This window comes from Diospyros lotus, chromosome 15 (genome assembly GCF_014633365.1).
Source record: "Diospyros lotus cultivar Yz01 chromosome 15, ASM1463336v1, whole genome shotgun sequence".
Lineage (NCBI taxonomy): Eukaryota > Viridiplantae > Streptophyta > Magnoliopsida > Ericales > Ebenaceae > Diospyros > Diospyros lotus.
In genome coordinates this window covers 34,092,950-34,109,554 of record NC_068352.1, presented here as the reverse complement: position 1 = coordinate 34,109,554, position 16,605 = coordinate 34,092,950, and the positions used below count along the sequence as shown (strand labels likewise).

The window sequence follows — 16,605 nt, the reverse complement described above, 5'->3', positions numbered from 1 at the left end:
ATATGGGAAGAGCAAGAACCATGGTGCTATAAAAGAAGTCATCAGAAAGAAATCAAGAGTCTTGTATTCCCATCTCATTTTTAGAAGACTTGGAAGCATCACGTTTCCTAATTTCACCATCACTAGAACAAACCCACTATTTATACTAAAGGTTTCCTGGTATAAAGCAGGCATCTTTGATTCAGGAATTGCTACAAGGGTTTTGTCTTGAAAGTTTCCCTTCCAGAAGTGTGTTTGGGAACTCTTTCGATGCAATGAAAACGATTGCTTTATTTTCTTCTATAAAACAAGCAGCTCCATGCCAGCAACAAGGATGCCAAAAGCTTTATTTTCTTCTATATTGCTTGTTTTTAAACAAAACAGCTATACAAAATAAAGTAACGCATAACCAAATGTGGGAACATGAAGAAAACATTTAATATGCGGAGAGTTTGCACTTCCATTGATTCAAATTGAAAAAATATTACATCTGTGATAAATCGAACACAACCTTTGATGGATTGTTTGGCTCCCATCAATGAACTATAATACATACCCAATTAATCATATTATCGCCAAAAAATAAAATAAAATTCAGGTGTGAACTCATGACAGTAAAGGTAAAAACATAACCTTCCCTTACTTGGAATGGAAGATGTCCAATCACCACTGAAGTTGGAATAACCAATCTTTTCATTGGTCATTCAATGCCCAGTGCACAAGGATGCGGCCATAAATTTCTCATCTTCCACGGGGATTTACCAACTGTGAGAAAACAGCACTGGTGGCAGCATCTTCTGCATCTTCATCAGTGCCAGAAGTCACCCCATCAACCATGCTGATGCTGTTGTCGAATGGAGTCAATGGAATGCCCGGTATATGGTTTGTGCTGTTATCTTCAGGCTCCATGAGAGCTGATGACGTCTCCTCAAGCTGGAGAGCATACTCTAGATTCCACAGAACATCACCCATTGATGGCCTATCCACACCATGGTCAGCCAGGCACTTCTCTGCCGTCTCTCCAAACTTCTTAAGGGAAGAGGGATTTACTTTCCCAACCAGATTTGGATCCATGATTTGATCCAACATCCCCTTCTTTTGCCAAGTCATTGCCCATTCTGCAATATTAACTTGCTCCCTTGGGAGAACGGGATTTAAAGCTGGTCTTGTGCAGAGAACTTCCATCAGAACCACCCCAAAAGAATACACATCTGACTTCTCTGTTAGCTGTTGCCTCCTGAAGTATTCAGGATCAAGGTACCCAAAGCTACCCTTCACAGCAGTACTCACATGTGTCTGATCCAGAGATGGACCTGTTTTAGACAGACCAAAATCTGCAACTTTGGCTACAAAGTTCTCATCCAAGAGAATGTTTGTTGTCTTCACATCCCGGTGAATAATACTTTGGGCTGCCCCTGTATGGAGATAATGGAGCCCCCTAGCAGCCCCAATGCATATCTCAAGCCGCTGCTTCCATGAGAGTGGCGGGAGATCCGTTCCATAAAGATGGCTCCTAAGAGGCCCATTTGCCATGAACTCATAGACCAGTATCATTTCCGACCGTTCATCACAATAGCCAATGAGAGAGACTAGGTGACGATGGCGGAGCTTGGACAACATTTCAATCTCAGTTCGAAATTCTGCTAAACCTTGCTCAGATCTTGGGTTTCCTCTCTTCACAGCTACATCAGTCCCATCTTCCAGTGTTCCTTTGTAGACCCTACCAAAACCTCCAACGCCTAGAAGTGAGCTCTCATCAAATTTGTTAGTTGCATCCATAATTTCTTGGAATGTAAAGAACCGACCAAAATTGGAGGAAGCTAATGAGATGCAACTTGCGGTTCCACTCTTCTGAGACATTGTAGACATTTTCGTCATTGTTTGGGAGTTTCCATACAAGGGGAGAGGAAGCCATGTATGCCCCTGGCCCTGCTGCGCAGTCTTTGATCTGCGGGAGACCAAGCAGCAATAACAGAAATAGATAAATGTCAATGCAGCCAAAGCTGCCGCAACAGAACCAACTATAATGCCTATCTTGTTCTTTCTTGAGGGTGATACGGGTAGGAGAGTCTCAACAGGCAAAAGCCCATCCAAACTTCTGGCTTCATTACTAATCTTCATGATCTCCAAACCATTCATGATTGCACCCGTGATGTCAGCCTTTGTATCTGGACCAACACTGACGGTCAATGTATCTGAATCTGCGGCAGAAGAATTGGAAACAAAATCCTTATAGTAGGGCACATCCAAGTCACTTGTTAAGGTTGACAGATCCACGCTCTGAAGAGCAATATCAGAGTTTATGTATAGATTGAACACAAGACTGTTCAAGGAGCTGCTGACAATGTCACAGAAATGTACTCGCACAAAATAGGTGAAATTTGGTTCCACAGGAAGGACCCAAGTTATGTTGAACATCATATTGGGCACATTAGCATCTCCCATGGTTTCAGCGGTGGCATAAATCCAATTTGGCGCAATATCAGGAGTCACAGCACCTTTATATTTTATGTTCGCGGGGCTGACTGAAACATTAACCGCAGAGCTGTTCACATGGAGGTATTTCTTGTCATTCTCCCAAGTTCTTCCAAGCGTATCATTCTGAGCAGTGAGCAAAGGACCACCCATGTTCAGGCGGTAAACGGTTTCGAGGGCATACCCTGAAAGGCCACTAAAAGGGGCGAAAGGGGTCAAAGCTAGTGCCTGATCAGGGACCAGCTCGTCTGGTACAGAGACAACTTCAATTGCGTTTACAAATGCAACTGAATCATTGGAAGGGATGAAAGTAAGGATCAGGTTGTCCGAAGTGACATTGATTGCATACTCCTTGAACAGATAAGAACCGTTGTAATTCTGGAAAGTGAAGTTGTTCAAGAGAACAAAATTTTCGGTGATTACAGTGAGAGAAGCAGATGTCAAGTCGTGGCCCGGGTCCGGAAGAGGGTAAAAGTAGAGGCGGACCCAGTGCCTACCTTCTCGCTTGATATCAAATTTGTAAGATGATGTAGCGGGGAAAATTCGAGCAGACTGATAGAGTGGAGAAGGAACAGTACTCGAATTAGACGAAGCCACAATAGAGTTGCCTTGAGATTTCAATGAAACTGACGAATGGCCCGAATCCGGAGCATAAATCTGACGTAGGAACTCTACATTTTGGGAAGATCCACATGCAATCAAGTAGTTATCAACCGGGACGAAAGAGGCAGAGGATTCGAGAACCATAGATCCAAACAGAACAACGACTAGAAGCAGATGCACACACTTGACTAGCTTCATCTTTACCATTCTTGGGAAGCAAAATCCTCAGAATTGATGATGATAGGAACTGGTTAGGTATGTATATATATATATATATATATATATGAAAATCCCAGAATCCAAAAGACCTGAAATTTAGCACAGACACGCCTTCATCCAAATGCTGCAGGTCCAATGAACCCGCAATCGTATTAGCAAGATAGCAGATCAAATGTAATGGTATTTCGTTCCCCCCACCCAGTTTAGTTTTGGAACAAATAATTATAAGAGTAGCAAAAAAATGTAAAAATGGAAACTTTACTGAAATACGGACCAGAAATTGATGCGTGCGAAGCTATTTTGAAGAAAAATAGACGAAAGAGGAAAAGAAGATCCAGAACTGATGAACAGACTTACCTCACAACAAGAGAGGAAGAGAGAGAGAGCGGTGTATGTGCGGCGGAGTGAAATGGGGAAATGGTGGCGAAGCAAGCAGCCCAGTTTGAGATTACATTACACGAATGGAATGGCATCGCGGACACCATGGAAGTAGAACAGCGTCATGAAATCATATCACTCTTCTTCTCAATCGGTTCGGGTTGGAGTTGGGGCTGGATTTTTAATCCAAACTGCCAAACATAGCTCTTTCCAGGCTGTTGATTAGGCTGTCAACGTTCCATGAGCACCAAATGGTGGACCCACGCCAAGCCAAGCCCAGTCCAAGGGGACACACTACATTACGTATGAAACTACTCAAGTCAGTCAAGTCAGGTCAATAAAAATTACAGAAGCTGAAACAGGCTGTTATATATTAAAGAAAGATCGATATTTGCATAAGGGCGATTAATATTGAGTATGACCAGTGTATTTGTATAATTGTTTTGATCATATAGACATATTTATCCTTTGATAAAAAAAAAAAGAAATATCGATATTTCAGTTTTAATTTTCATACTCAGCGAGTATTATCTGAAAAGATTGATCTCCATCCAGCCAGATAATATATATAAACAAAAGAAAAGAAAGGAACAAGTGGCATGAAATTTCTTGGAAATTATTAGCATGCGTGGCGGGGGCTCTCTCTCTCTCTCTCTCTCTCTCACTCGGAGTCGTAGGGAAATGCAATGGGAGAAGCATAGGGGACCGACTTTCTTTCTTTGTTTGGGTTGGGTTTGGGTTTGGGTGGAGCCCGTTTTCACGCGCTTTCAGAGCAGGTGCAGAGTTGACGGCGTTAGCCAAAGAATCTTAACAGAGGTGGCCGGGGTGGGTTAGTGAGCTCCAGTACAGTACTCTCTCTGTTTCTGTTTCTGTCTCTATCTCTCTCTCTCTCTCTCTCTCCACACAAACTTATTTTCAATAACCGCCGCACTGCAGCACATGGGATGAGAGGCCCACCAACGTCTCCCGTCCTCTTCTGAATTGTATAATCTCCAGAAAAAGAGAAGAAAAGAAATACCTATTTTTTATTATTAATTAGTTTTGATCATTGCGCCTAGCTAATGGTAGACATCCACGGTTGGATCTTCTTCAGCCATGCGGCGTAAACGAACAATATCACACGCAAACTTTTATATATATAATAGTATATATATATACGTATTAAAAAGTGGATCTGGAGATGTAGAAACGTAGCTAGGAAAGGAGGGAATGGTTTTGGAAGGAGACATAAAGTAAGAGACACCGCCATTCGCGTTACTTTAAATTACGTCCGCGATGCGAATGCTATTGCTATTTGCTGCCTGCCGGTCTGTCTGTCGAGCGGCGCGTCCCCATTTTCATTTTCCGTTTCGCCATGCCTCAAACAACGCGTGTGCCCCTGCTCTCTCTCTCTCTCTCCCTCTCAATTTAATTATCAGCGGCTTTTCCAAGCACTTGGTACCATCAAATTCCTCCCCGCCCCCATTTCAAATGCTACTTTGCACTAATTTATTATACATTTATATATATGTATGTATATATTTATATCACACATGATATGATATAATAATACGATAATATACAAGCGTTATTTTAAATATTAAAATTGAATGTAGATACAAATAATCATTGCATGATATGAAACGGGAAGGACCCTGCTCCATTCCCATTGTGACTATAGTCACTTTACAGTACATTATTAGCTAATAAATAATTAACCATAATCAATTCAATTGGAATATCCATCCAAGTCAACTCAAGTTTCTGTCTTCTCCTCCTCCTCCTCGTCGTTGGTGTTGTTGAGTTTACTTGAAAGCATCCAATGATTTTCACTATCATTTATAGAGGGAAAGACAAAAGAAGGGGAGGTGGGAAAAGCAAGAAGAGATAAAAGGGGTATGTATTTAGGGATTACAATTGTGATTGAAATTGTAAGGAATAGAATCGAAATTGAATTAGTCAATACGATTAAAAATCGTTTGACTAAGTAATAGTTTGATTTAAGAAAAAATCGAACATTGTTTTAATAGATATGGTTTGGTTATAATTTTTACTAAAATCAAACCAAAATTCGAACCGAAATTAAATCGAATGGTGGGCAATCGAACCAAACCAAACCAAATTGAACTGAAAATATATATATATATAATATATTATATACAACTCAGCCCACCACAGTCCTGCCTAGCCCACTTGCCTTGTCTGCAAACCCTTCTCCTCTTCTCTTCTCTAGTTCTCCTTCCTCTTTCGACCTCGCCCTCCCCCTCGCTCTCTCTCACCCTTGCTGTCTCTCGCTCTCTGCCTCATTTCTCTTGCTTGTCCACACCCGCTCGCCTTTTGCCTCTCTCTTGCTCTCACTAGCCCTTACTGGCTCTTACTCGAGCTCGCCCTCTCTTGCTTTTACTCACCCTCACTCTCTCTCACCCTCATTGCACCTCGCTCTTTGCCTCATCTATCTTGCTTGTTAGCTCGCGCTCGCCCTCGCTCTCTGCCTCTCTCTTGCTCTTGCTCGCCCTCGCTAGCCCTCTCTTACTCTCGCTCGCCCTTGTTCTCTACCTCTCTTGCTCTTACTCGACTCATCTTGCTCTCGCCAGCCCTCACTGTCTCTCAGCTCTCGCCCTTTGCCTCTCGACTCTCACCCTCTCCCTCACACTCGCTCGGCGACTCAGCCAGTCAGCCTCGTCTTTGCTTGCTGCTCTTGTTTCAAGTTTTTTTACTTGGTATGGTTTCTCTTTTTTTAGTTCTTTGATTCTCTCGATTGACAACTAAATTTAGGTAGTTTTTCTATTTTTTGGCCATATTTCTTTTACTTGTTTATGCTTGATTTGTTGTTAAAGTTGCTATCATTTTTTAACAAGTTTTTATAGAATATGACATGCTTGCAAAGTGGCAACACACAACAATATTTTGTGAGCGGATCTTCATCTGATGAACGAACTCATCAATCAATACCGATAGAGAGTTCTCAAGAGGTAAATACTTCTGATAAGGAAATTGATGGTAGAACTAGAAGTGATGTATGGAAACATTTTCAAAGAGTGGTCATTAATAAAGAAATAAAGTCCCAATGCAACTATTGTAAGAGTGAATTTATTGATCTTAACAAGGTGAATTCTATCTCTTGATTGAAGTGGAAAAAGATGAATTTATTTCATTTACTAGTTATTTGTTATTGTTAAGACTTTAAAATTTTTATATTAATTTACTTTTTATATTTATATTTTTGTTAGATGAAGTTGGCTCATTCATTTCAGATAGATATATATCAATTTATGAAGAAGATATTAATGTTGTTGATGAAGGTATTAACTTTCGTAGTTAAATTTTTTTTAGCTTAAATTATAATTTAGTTATGTAAATATTAATTTATTGATCTTAACAATTGTAGGTTTGGAGATATGATTTTATATCCAAGAAGTTTGAAATTAATTTGTAACTTTATGCAAGAACAAGCTAACTTTATTAGAGTTTGTCTTTATTTATTGTGTAGTTATCAAAATTTTTTATGAATAATATTTGTAAGAGTTTATTTTTATTTGTTAGTATGGATAAAATTAAAAAAATTATAGTTAAACTGAAATCGAATGGTTTAGTTATGATTTTTAATTTTTAAAATCAATGAATTAATGATTTAGTTTTAATTTTAGTATATTAAATTTAGTTTAATTATAATTTTAACAAAAATTAAAAACAAATCGAATCATTATCAATCCTATGTATTGAGGGTGAGGGTGAGGGTGGTAGTAAGTAAAGAAAAGAAAATATTTAATTTGATAACTATCTGTCCCTGTCTCTATGCAATGATCTATCACTTGAAATTATAAATTTTAAATCTTAATCCCTTTTAAGACGTAGTTATACAAAAGGACTCGCTCGAAACGTGAAACTAAACGACGAATATGAGAATATTGTGAACATTTGAAAGCTAGCTAGCCGTGTGAATCCAAATATAAAGTAGTATGTTTATTTTATTTTAGAGATAGCTGGGTGCTACTGCTAGGCTAGTGATGTGAGGGTAGGATTAGACTGCCCGCTTGAGCTTGAGGATGACAAGACAACCTATCCTTACGCTCGAGTCCCTCTACAAAGCCAGACGCGTTTACCGACGGATTTACAGAAGAGATATCTCGCGATATTTTGGTTGTCAAAATATCGCGAGATATTGGGGTAAATTTTGAGGGCTTACCGAGATCGACTTTTCTTCCTTCAGCTTGCGTTTGCACATATCCCACTAAAAGAAGGAGAGAGCGCTTACCTTACCGACGACGATCTCGATCTAGCCGCGACGTTTCCTTCGGCGATCGAGACCTTCATTCGATGATCGAGATCAACCTTCCGCAATAGAAATCGATCTTCCGCGTTCTTCCCAGTACTTCCAGCAAGCGATGGAGACCGATCTTCCGCGATGGAGACCGATCTTCAGTCTCGTCACCGTTCTTCCTCGCCGATGTCAGAGCAAGGTAAGCTAGACTATTATAATCCTCAGAAGGTTTCTTCTTTCGGTTTCTTCCTTCGGTTTCTTCCTTCAGATTTTAGTTTGTCAAGGACTTTTAGTTGGTTTCTTTGGACTGATCTTTGATTTTAGTTTGTCAAGGGCTGTACTCGATACTGCTTAAACTAGTTAGAGGTTTTTGCTTAAAGAGATTTGTTGTCGATTTTATTTAGATATAAAAGGTCTACTTGCTGAAAAGAGGAAAAAACTGTTTTGTGATAAACTCATTGATGATGATGTTATTTATTGTTTTGTGATATTTTGTTTATGATGAACTCACTGAAAAGAGGAAAAAACTGTCGATTTTTGAGACCTGATGTTTTTGCATTAAAATTATTGTCTTCAAGCTTACCTGGTCGAGTCTTTTTGTTGCTTGTTAGGTTGTTTATGAACTTATCATGAGTTGCATCAATTATTCGTTTGAGGTTGAGAGGAGAAAAAAATAAACCAATTTTGTTTGTGGTTTAGTTCTTGCTAGAATGGATAAGGAATAATTTCATTCATTTGATTGTATTAGTCTTTAATCTTTACAATTACAGTTGTGTTTTTATAATCTGCCATTTATTATATCAATGATTTAGCATTATTACAAAAGAATGTGGCTTAGTATAATTAATTCTGATTATTAGTTAGGGAAATTACAATTGTGTTTTTGTAATTACAGTTGTGTTTTTGTAATTCTGATTATAATTACAATTGTGTTTTTGAATTAGGGAAATTAAATTATTTATTTAAAATTCAATAGGCTGATGAATTTTTTTCTTAGTTCAATGTCCATATGATGAAGAAGAGAATGTAGTAGTTTTTGATAATGAGATTGAGACTGAAGTAGGGGCTGACAATGAGATTGAGATTGAAGTAGGGGTTGACAATGAATGCACATCAGAGGGCAATGAGATGGTGCCTACAGTAGGGATGAAATTTAATGACCACAACGAGATTTATGAATTTTACAAAACATATGCTTATACTGTGGGTTTTCCTGTCAGAAAAAGGAATTCAAAAAAGGGTGATGATGGGTTGTTAAAATATGTGACATATGCTTGTAGTCGAGAAGGTCAGAGAAGCAGTGAAACAAGTAGCTCTTTGAAGCCTACACCAACCATTAAAATAGGGTGTTTAGCTAGGATTACAGCTGCGTCAGATGTGACAGGAATATGGAAAATTACTAGGGTAATCTTGGAGCATAATCACAAAACAAGTCCATCAAAATCTAGGTTGTATCGATGTAATCGACAATTGAGTGAACAAGTGAAACGAAAGCTTGAAGTAAACGACCTAGCTGGTATTCCAATGCACAAAAGTTACAACTCAGCTGTCGTTGAAGCGGGTGGTTACGAGAATCTATCATTTGTTGAGCAGGACTGTAGAAACTATATTGATAGAGTTAGGCGATTAAGACTTGGGGAGGGAGATGCAGCTGCAATACAAGCCTACTTTGCAAAAATGCAATCACAGTGTCCTGGTTTTTACTATAGTTTGGATTTGGACGATGAGTCCCGATTGAAGAATGTGTTTTGGGCTGATAATAGGTGTCGGGAGGCATATAAAGAATTTGGTGATATTGTCACATTCGATACCACATACTTGACGAATAAGTATGACATGCCATTTGCCCCTTTTGTTGGTGTGAATCATCACGGGCAATCGACGTTATTTGGATGTGGTTTAGTATCTAGTGAGGATACCGAGACATTTGTTTGGTTGTTTATGACTTGGCTTCAGTGCATGGAGGGCCAGGCACCTATTGGTATAATTACTGATCAGGATAGGGCTATGCAAAATGCCATTCAAATTGTTTTTCCGAACACAAGACATAGATGGTGTTTGTGGCACATACTTAAGAAGTTGCTTGAAAAATTTGGGGGCCACCCTTATAAGGGTTCAATACTCTCGACCGTGCACGAAGTGGTCTATGAGTCGCAAAGTCCGGAAGAATTTGAACGGGGTTGGCATTCATTGATTGATATGTACACATTGCACAACAATGATTGGTTGTCCGGGCTTTTCAGAGAAAGAGGTCGGTGGGTACCTTGTTTTTTGAGAACAAGTTTCTGGGCTGGGATGTCAACAACGCAACGGAGTGAGAGTATGAATGCATTTTTTGATGGATATGTCAACTCAAAAACCTCGTTGAAGCTATTCGTTGAACAGTATGAGCGGGCCTTGAGGAGCAAAGTTGAAAAGGAATTCCAGGCAGATTTTAAGTCATTTTCACAGATGGTACCGTGTGCAACTAAGTATTGTATAGAGAAACAATTCCAAGAGGTTTACACAATCTCCAAATTTAAAGAATTTCAAGAAGAGCTAACTGGAAAAGTGTATTGTGATATTATCTCTACCGAGCTGACTTGTCTTGGAACTAGGTATGAAGTCCAAGAAGATATAATATTTAACGCAACAACAAAGAGGAAGACTTTTACGGTGATGTTTGAGGGAGAGATTGGTCGCATTGTTTGTAGCTGTCACTTGTTCGAGTTTCGAGGAATACTTTGCAAACATGTTATTTCTGTATTAATTCGAAACAATGTCAAAATGATTCCTGAGAGTTATATCTTGAGGAGATGGAGGAAAGATGTGTGTAGAGCATACACAAGGGTCAAGATCAATTACAGTGGTTGGGTTAGCACTCCTGAGCAGGTAAAATATGATAAATTGCAAAGTTTATTTGCCAAGGTTGCAAATTTAGTAGTGGATGATGAGGAACGAACCCGCGAGGTAATGGAGTTTCTTGAAAATCAAATGAACAATACGAGCATATCGAGACGAAGCATAAGTTCTGACAATAATATCCTTTCCCAAGGCAGTGTTCAAATCGCATTTGATTGTGGCGAAGTTGCAAGGACATCATCTAATCCCATTTTGGATCCGCATTGCGCAAAAACAAAGGGAGCTCCTAGAAAACTTCGTCAAAAGGGCCCATTGGAAACGAATACCATTAAACGGAAAGTATGTTTGCAACTCTATTTTAGTTATCTATTATTATCTACTAGTAGTATCATATAATTGGTTATACTGTTTTTTTGCACATGTCACTTTGAAGGCGAGCAAAGGAAAGCGGTCAATGGAAAATAATACACAACCAGCACAAGCCGTAATACAAGCAACGCAAGAAGTATTAAATCCTATGTTGACCCAACTTACATACCCACAACCACAACAGTTGATGGTGCATGCTTCTTATATCATATACTTCAATATTAAAATATTTTTCATTTATTTTAGTTAAACTAAAATTTCTTATCTTATTTGCAGGTGGGGCCGAATTATCAACCTTGGAATGCAGCGTATGGAGTGAATTGGGTTCCGGCTTATACAATGGGTCAACCATTTATGCCATCTTATTTGCCACCTCGACAACCCCAGGAAGACGAGGTGGGCATAGAGCTGATGAACCCTGATTTGCTCAAAGAGAGGCTGCCTTGAAGAGTAAGTGAAGCGGTTTGGTCCTTAATCATATTTATTGTTTTTGCTATTACATTGTGGTTAAGATTGCTTGAATAAGTTGATGATTCCTAGGTTGCTTAGTAACATTTTACTAATCTTTGTATTCTGTTTGATATGTTACTAATTTTGTTGATTCCTTAGTAATTTGATGATTGCTAGAATGATTAATCATAATTTCAGATCCAAATCCTTGTCAACCTGAATGGTGTAAACCAAGGTATTTCCTTCTATACTTGACTTTAGTAAAATGTTCCATATTTTTTGCAGTCTTAGTAAGTTCGGGAATTAGCTTATTTGGGATCGGTGCTAGGCAATGATGGAAGATCGAGTAAGTTAAAACTATCATAGGCTTCGGCCCAGGATTGATAGATTAAAGAGAGGTCCAAATCCACTAATTGGTGGCCTGATAAGAAGATGGCCCAGGTAAGTTTATCTTGTTTTTGAGGAAAGCGGGCTTCGCCTAGCTGCTCAAACAAGAACCAAGCATTGGGACTGATTCTTGGTTTCACCTTAGTGGGTCTTGGACCGATTGATCTGAGCCTTGAAGCCCCGCATTTGTCTTCTCCATCGCCGACGATTCATTGGAGTGAAACAGGGAGTATTGTTTTGGTTTTGTTTCAATTTCTTGTTTCATTATTTATTAACTGTTTTGTGCAATTTTGTTTATTATGAACTCATTGATGATGATTTTATTTACTGTTTTGTGAAATTTTGTTTATGATGAACTCAATGTTTTGTGCAATTTTGTTTTTGATATGGCCCGAGAACATATTAAGGTATCTCAACAGATTATCGTGGTTAAAAATATGTTTTTGATATAAACTCACTGTTTTGTGCAATTTTTTTTTTATTTTCTGTGTAATCAAAGCAGCCATAGTTACAAATGTAGATGCGATCGTCGGGGTGGTTTGGGGTGTAGGGTGGTTTGGTTGGTAGCTCTGACTGGACTTTTCTAATGGTTTTCTTTATTTGGTTTTGCCATTTTACTTCATTGTCCACTGTTGGATGCCTAGAAAGAGACTGGGATTTATTTGGTTTCATATTGTTATTGTTTTTGGAAATATGGAACTTGCAAATCCAACATACCATTGGCTGCAATTTAATTAATTAGTTTCCCTGACTTGATATTTTATCTGTTTGAATTTTCTATCCAGGAACATCTTAAGCCATATCATCCAGGACCAAAATGCAAAGAAGCAGCGTGAAAATCGACAACATACTAAGGGCTTGTGTGGGGTTGGCTCCAGAAAACAATATGATTTTGGAATACAAGTGAAGCATCGTTGTTTAGGAGGAAGAATTAATAGCAAAGAACTTCCGTATGAGAAATGTTGTTTTTAATTGTTTTAGGGGCAAACTTGTACGTGAACCCTCTGCCCAAGTGTTCTTTGTATTAGGAACTTCATGCAGCGTTTCAATTTTGAAGTGTAAAAAAGTAGGGGCTCCCTGAGATCTTGATTTTCTATCTCGACGTCTATATTATACGGAAGCAAGATTATTATTAGGTTTTTATTTATGTCATGGACTATGCATCCTCAGCTTTGATACAGCTATCTGCCAATTCAAAGTGATTTATTCATTTTAGCACTCACTATAGTTTACTCTCTGTCTTGTGCCATGTTATTTGCTTTTTTTCTTTATTCTTTCAATCTTTCTTTGGATAGATTGTTTTATGTTATTATGGTTTGAGGGATTTCATCTAAATGATGTTGTTTGCTGAATATATGGACTTGCACAGTTACATGACCATCATATTCAAATTAATTTACATATGTTTTCTTCTATATAGGTTTAATACAAGTAGGAGATCCAATCATATAGGTGTAGTTGCTTATGAATATACATAGGCTTAGCCCCCCAAATGAGAGAACATGACTGTGAGATTGTGCCATGACTAACGATCACAAACACATGCACTGCGCATGGAAGCAAGGCGGTTGCGGGTCTATCGAGCATTTAGTGGGTCAATTTACCCTGCTGATTTTTTTCTTATGTAAAATATGAGTATAATTATATTTTGATCTACTTTGCAATACTTAGATATTACATGTCTATCTTTAAACTAAAGTTTAACGCAAGCTTAAGAGTGAATTCAGGGATTAAAGTGAGCCAACAAAGATCGAAAGAAGTCAATTTGAGAATTAATGGCTTGATGAGCCAACAAATAGAAAATAGTCATGTTACTTTCTTATACTAGTTAGTACTTAACGTATTTGTACAATGTGACAAAGGTCATTTCTAATTTAACAACACATGTTAACATCATTTTAGTAGATTCGAGGTTTGACAAGCTCAAGAGGGTGCGTTTCCTTTTCCCTTGCGAATTGTTAGATTGAGAGATATCTCCACATCTTTCTCTTCAGAAATGCGAGCAAGACGTTGAACTAAGCGAGCCAGCTCCACATCTTTCTCATTAGATGCTTTGGCCGAAACACCACCACTTGATTCACCTTCGTCATACATCACTTCACTTACTTGTTCTCCAAAAGCATCAGCTTTCTTTTCAGGGCATTCGTCAGCCCACTTGAAATATCTGCAATCAGCACTACAACAAAAAAACATACGTCCTTTGTTCACCGTATTTTTCTCTACCTCCATCCACTTCACAAACCCCTGTCCACATGAAGGGCAATGTTGCTTTGTGGGACATTCCGACAAATTGTGACCAGAACGTCTACAGCTATGACAAATTCCTCTATTCTTTCCCGTCATTGTCAAATTCTGCAATGTCTACAATCACAAACAAATAATAGTTCAACAATTTCAACCGTCTAATATAAACTAACATAAAATTAGATAATAACACAAGTACTTCACTTTTTAAAATGTTTCAACCAAAACTATGATTTCAAATTAATGTAGCTTAATTTATGCATATCAACCTATCTAACTTAAAAGCTCATCAATGCTTGGATGGGTAAGCAATATAAGGAGAGATTTTAACAATGAACCATGGGTTAATCAAAAGCAAAACCATATTGCTCCCATTGGCAATGTCACATAATTAGAGTAAATATATATTGTTTTTGCTCAATATAGGATATCACATTGGTCCTTCAGCAAGCAGAGCCTTCAGTAAGAAGACTTAGTCAAAATTTATCACATTCAACCAAAAAAAAAAAAAAAACATTATGCATGCATAATATAGGTTAATGTAAGGTAGAAGAGTAGTATTGGTATACTCTGTAGGTGTGGTTCATATTAGTTTTTTGACTGTTATGGCATGAATAATCAGATACCTCCCAGATATAGATATTCCCTAGTGTAGGTTATATCTCAAAGAATCATCAAGATTCATTTTATGCATGCATAAGAGGAATCTTCACAAGTCATTTAACATAGATTTGCAACATTCTCTTAATGTGTGGGTACTAAATGGATTTGATTCATGTTTGTTTGTTATTACCTGGATTCTCCACATATACTACAAAGCTTATAATAGTTTTGCAGTTGATAATGGATCAAGGAGGCATACGTTGTACGCTAGATAATAATACATTTAGATTTTTGATAAACTCGTCCTACGTGGCTATTTTCTTACTTTAGTACTTTGCAATTTGGCAAGTCTTTAGCTTGTGAATCTAATGTGTGTTTTCTTTTATTATTTTTTTCTTTTCCCTTGCACAGCTTCATCCTATTCTGATTTTGATTGGCCTCATCATCTTTAGAGGAGAAGGTGATTTGTGATTTTTTTATTGCTATTTTCATATAATTCATGACAGTTTGTTCCCATGCCATTACTATATCTTTAATTATTTTCTAAATGCAGCCATTATTAGTTACAAGACTCTTCCTTGGTATAATTGGTGTTTATGCCGCATTCAAATATCACAATGAGAGCCATATAAGTTAATGTAATATGTTAGTCACAGCATCACAAATATCACAATGAGAGCCATATTATCTCTTTATGAAAATACAAATTAAATGTCTGAAATGTTTACCTCTTCAGGTAGGTGCGACTGGCCAGCTGGTGGGGGGCTTCAAAGACCGTTGGCCGACGATGAGGGATGTAGTGGCCAGCAGGTGGGGGCGAAGTAGTTGCAACCAGTGGTGGCCCCAGATGGTTGTGGGGTTCGTGGGTTGTTGCGATTGGGGGCGGTTGCTGCTAGGCGATGCGATTGGGGGCGGTTGCTGCTAGGCGATGCGATTGGGAGCGGTTGCTGCTAGGTGATGCGATTGAGCTGAGAGAGACGACCGCTCCTGGTGTTCTGGTGGTCTCGTCGACGGAGCTAAGAGAGACAACAGATGCTGGTGTTCCGGTTCAGTTGACGAGAACGACCATCTTCGGGCAGCTACTGAAATGATGATGAGGAAGGGGGTTTGACGACCATCTTCGGGCGGCTACTGAAAGGATGAGAAGGAAGGGGGTTTCAATCTTCGGGCGGGAATTGAAAGAGCCTAGACTTAGAAGGGGTTTCAGGGTTTCAATGGTTTCTGTGAAATATTAACAAAAACTGAGGGTAATTTTGTCAAATGATGGCCTTTCTGTAAACCCGTCTGTAACTTTTTTCTGGCTGTCTAGAATTTTCCCCTTACGCTCTGAGTCCTAAGCCTTTGACATGTCATAGTGTGTTTGGGATTGGAATAAGGTAGGGTGGGAAACTCCCATTGCCTCTAATTAAATGATGTTGCCACATGAATTAATTTTCTTACCCATTAATTATACCCATTGCCTAATTGGGTGACTGAAAAGGAAAGAGTGAGGGCAGCCACGGAACTAGGCCTAGACAAGAAAGAGCCACACGTTTTGAAGGTTTATATTCCAAAGATTTGTATTATCTTCGTGGATTGGCTTCCCAATTAGTATATATAATTAATCAAGATATTTTATTATTTTTGGACCCTACTGACCTATTGGGCTACGGGCCTACACTTCCAAAGCCTACCCCTTAACTAGAGCTCAACCCAAAAAGCTCGAATAGCCTTTCTATATAAGTTAAGATCCTTGCACCAATAACAGATCTTATCAACTCCGAACAACTCACACACTAATTCTCATCAGTCCAAAATTTTCATCGAATTGGAGATTC

General features: G+C 38.5%; 2 protein-coding genes and 1 long non-coding RNA gene across 4 annotated transcripts; 1 reads left to right on the top strand and 2 right to left on the bottom strand.

Annotated features, from left to right (window-relative positions):
- Positions 1 to 409: 409 nt before the first annotated feature.
- LOC127791897 (receptor-like protein kinase THESEUS 1) lies at positions 410 to 3,958 on the bottom strand. 2 transcript variants are annotated; one of them, XM_052322068.1, is made up of 2 exons: positions 3,634 to 3,958; positions 410 to 3,400 (listed from the first exon to the last, which is right to left on the bottom strand). In XM_052322068.1, exon 2 carries the CDS (start codon positions 3,262 to 3,264, stop codon positions 721 to 723), a length of 2,544 nt encoding a protein of 847 aa, XP_052178028.1. In that variant the 5' UTR covers positions 3,265 to 3,400; positions 3,634 to 3,958; the 3' UTR covers positions 410 to 720. The 2 variants fall into 2 exon arrangements, with proteins under 2 accessions (XP_052178028.1, XP_052178029.1); XM_052322069.1 differs by having other exon boundaries at positions 410 to 3,365.
- A 4,080-nt stretch (positions 3,959 to 8,038) lies between these two features.
- On the top strand, positions 8,039 to 11,551 carry LOC127791737 (protein FAR1-RELATED SEQUENCE 5-like). The gene is made up of 4 exons (XM_052321711.1): positions 8,039 to 8,093; positions 8,892 to 11,074; positions 11,169 to 11,219; positions 11,381 to 11,551. The coding sequence occupies exons 1-4, from the start codon at positions 8,039 to 8,041 to the stop codon at positions 11,549 to 11,551; spliced, it is 2,460 nt and encodes an 819-aa protein (XP_052177671.1).
- Positions 11,552 to 13,735: 2,184 nt separating this feature from the next.
- Positions 13,736 to 16,101, bottom strand: LOC127791899 (uncharacterized). Its single transcript, XR_008021021.1, has 2 exons — positions 15,517 to 16,101; positions 13,736 to 14,302 (listed from the first exon to the last, which is right to left on the bottom strand). It is a non-coding gene; the product is annotated as an uncharacterized LOC127791899 (long non-coding RNA).
- Positions 16,102 to 16,605: the final 504 nt, after the last annotated feature.

Excerpts from the sequence above, each read along its gene's own strand:
- LOC127791897 (XM_052322068.1), bottom strand. The coding sequence starts at position 3,264 with ATGGTAAAGATGAAGCTAGTCAAGTGTGTGCATCTGCTTCTAGTCGTT.
- LOC127791737 (XM_052321711.1), top strand. The coding sequence starts at position 8,039 with ATGGAGACCGATCTTCAGTCTCGTCACCGTTCTTCCTCGCCGATGTCA. Across the intron at positions 11,075-11,168 it reads CGAATACCATTAAACGGAAA|GCGAGCAAAGGAAAGCGGTC; the intron begins GTATGTTTGCAA and ends GTCACTTTGAAG. Across the intron at positions 11,220-11,380 it reads ATACACAACCAGCACAAGCC|GTGGGGCCGAATTATCAACC; the intron begins GTAATACAAGCA and ends TCTTATTTGCAG.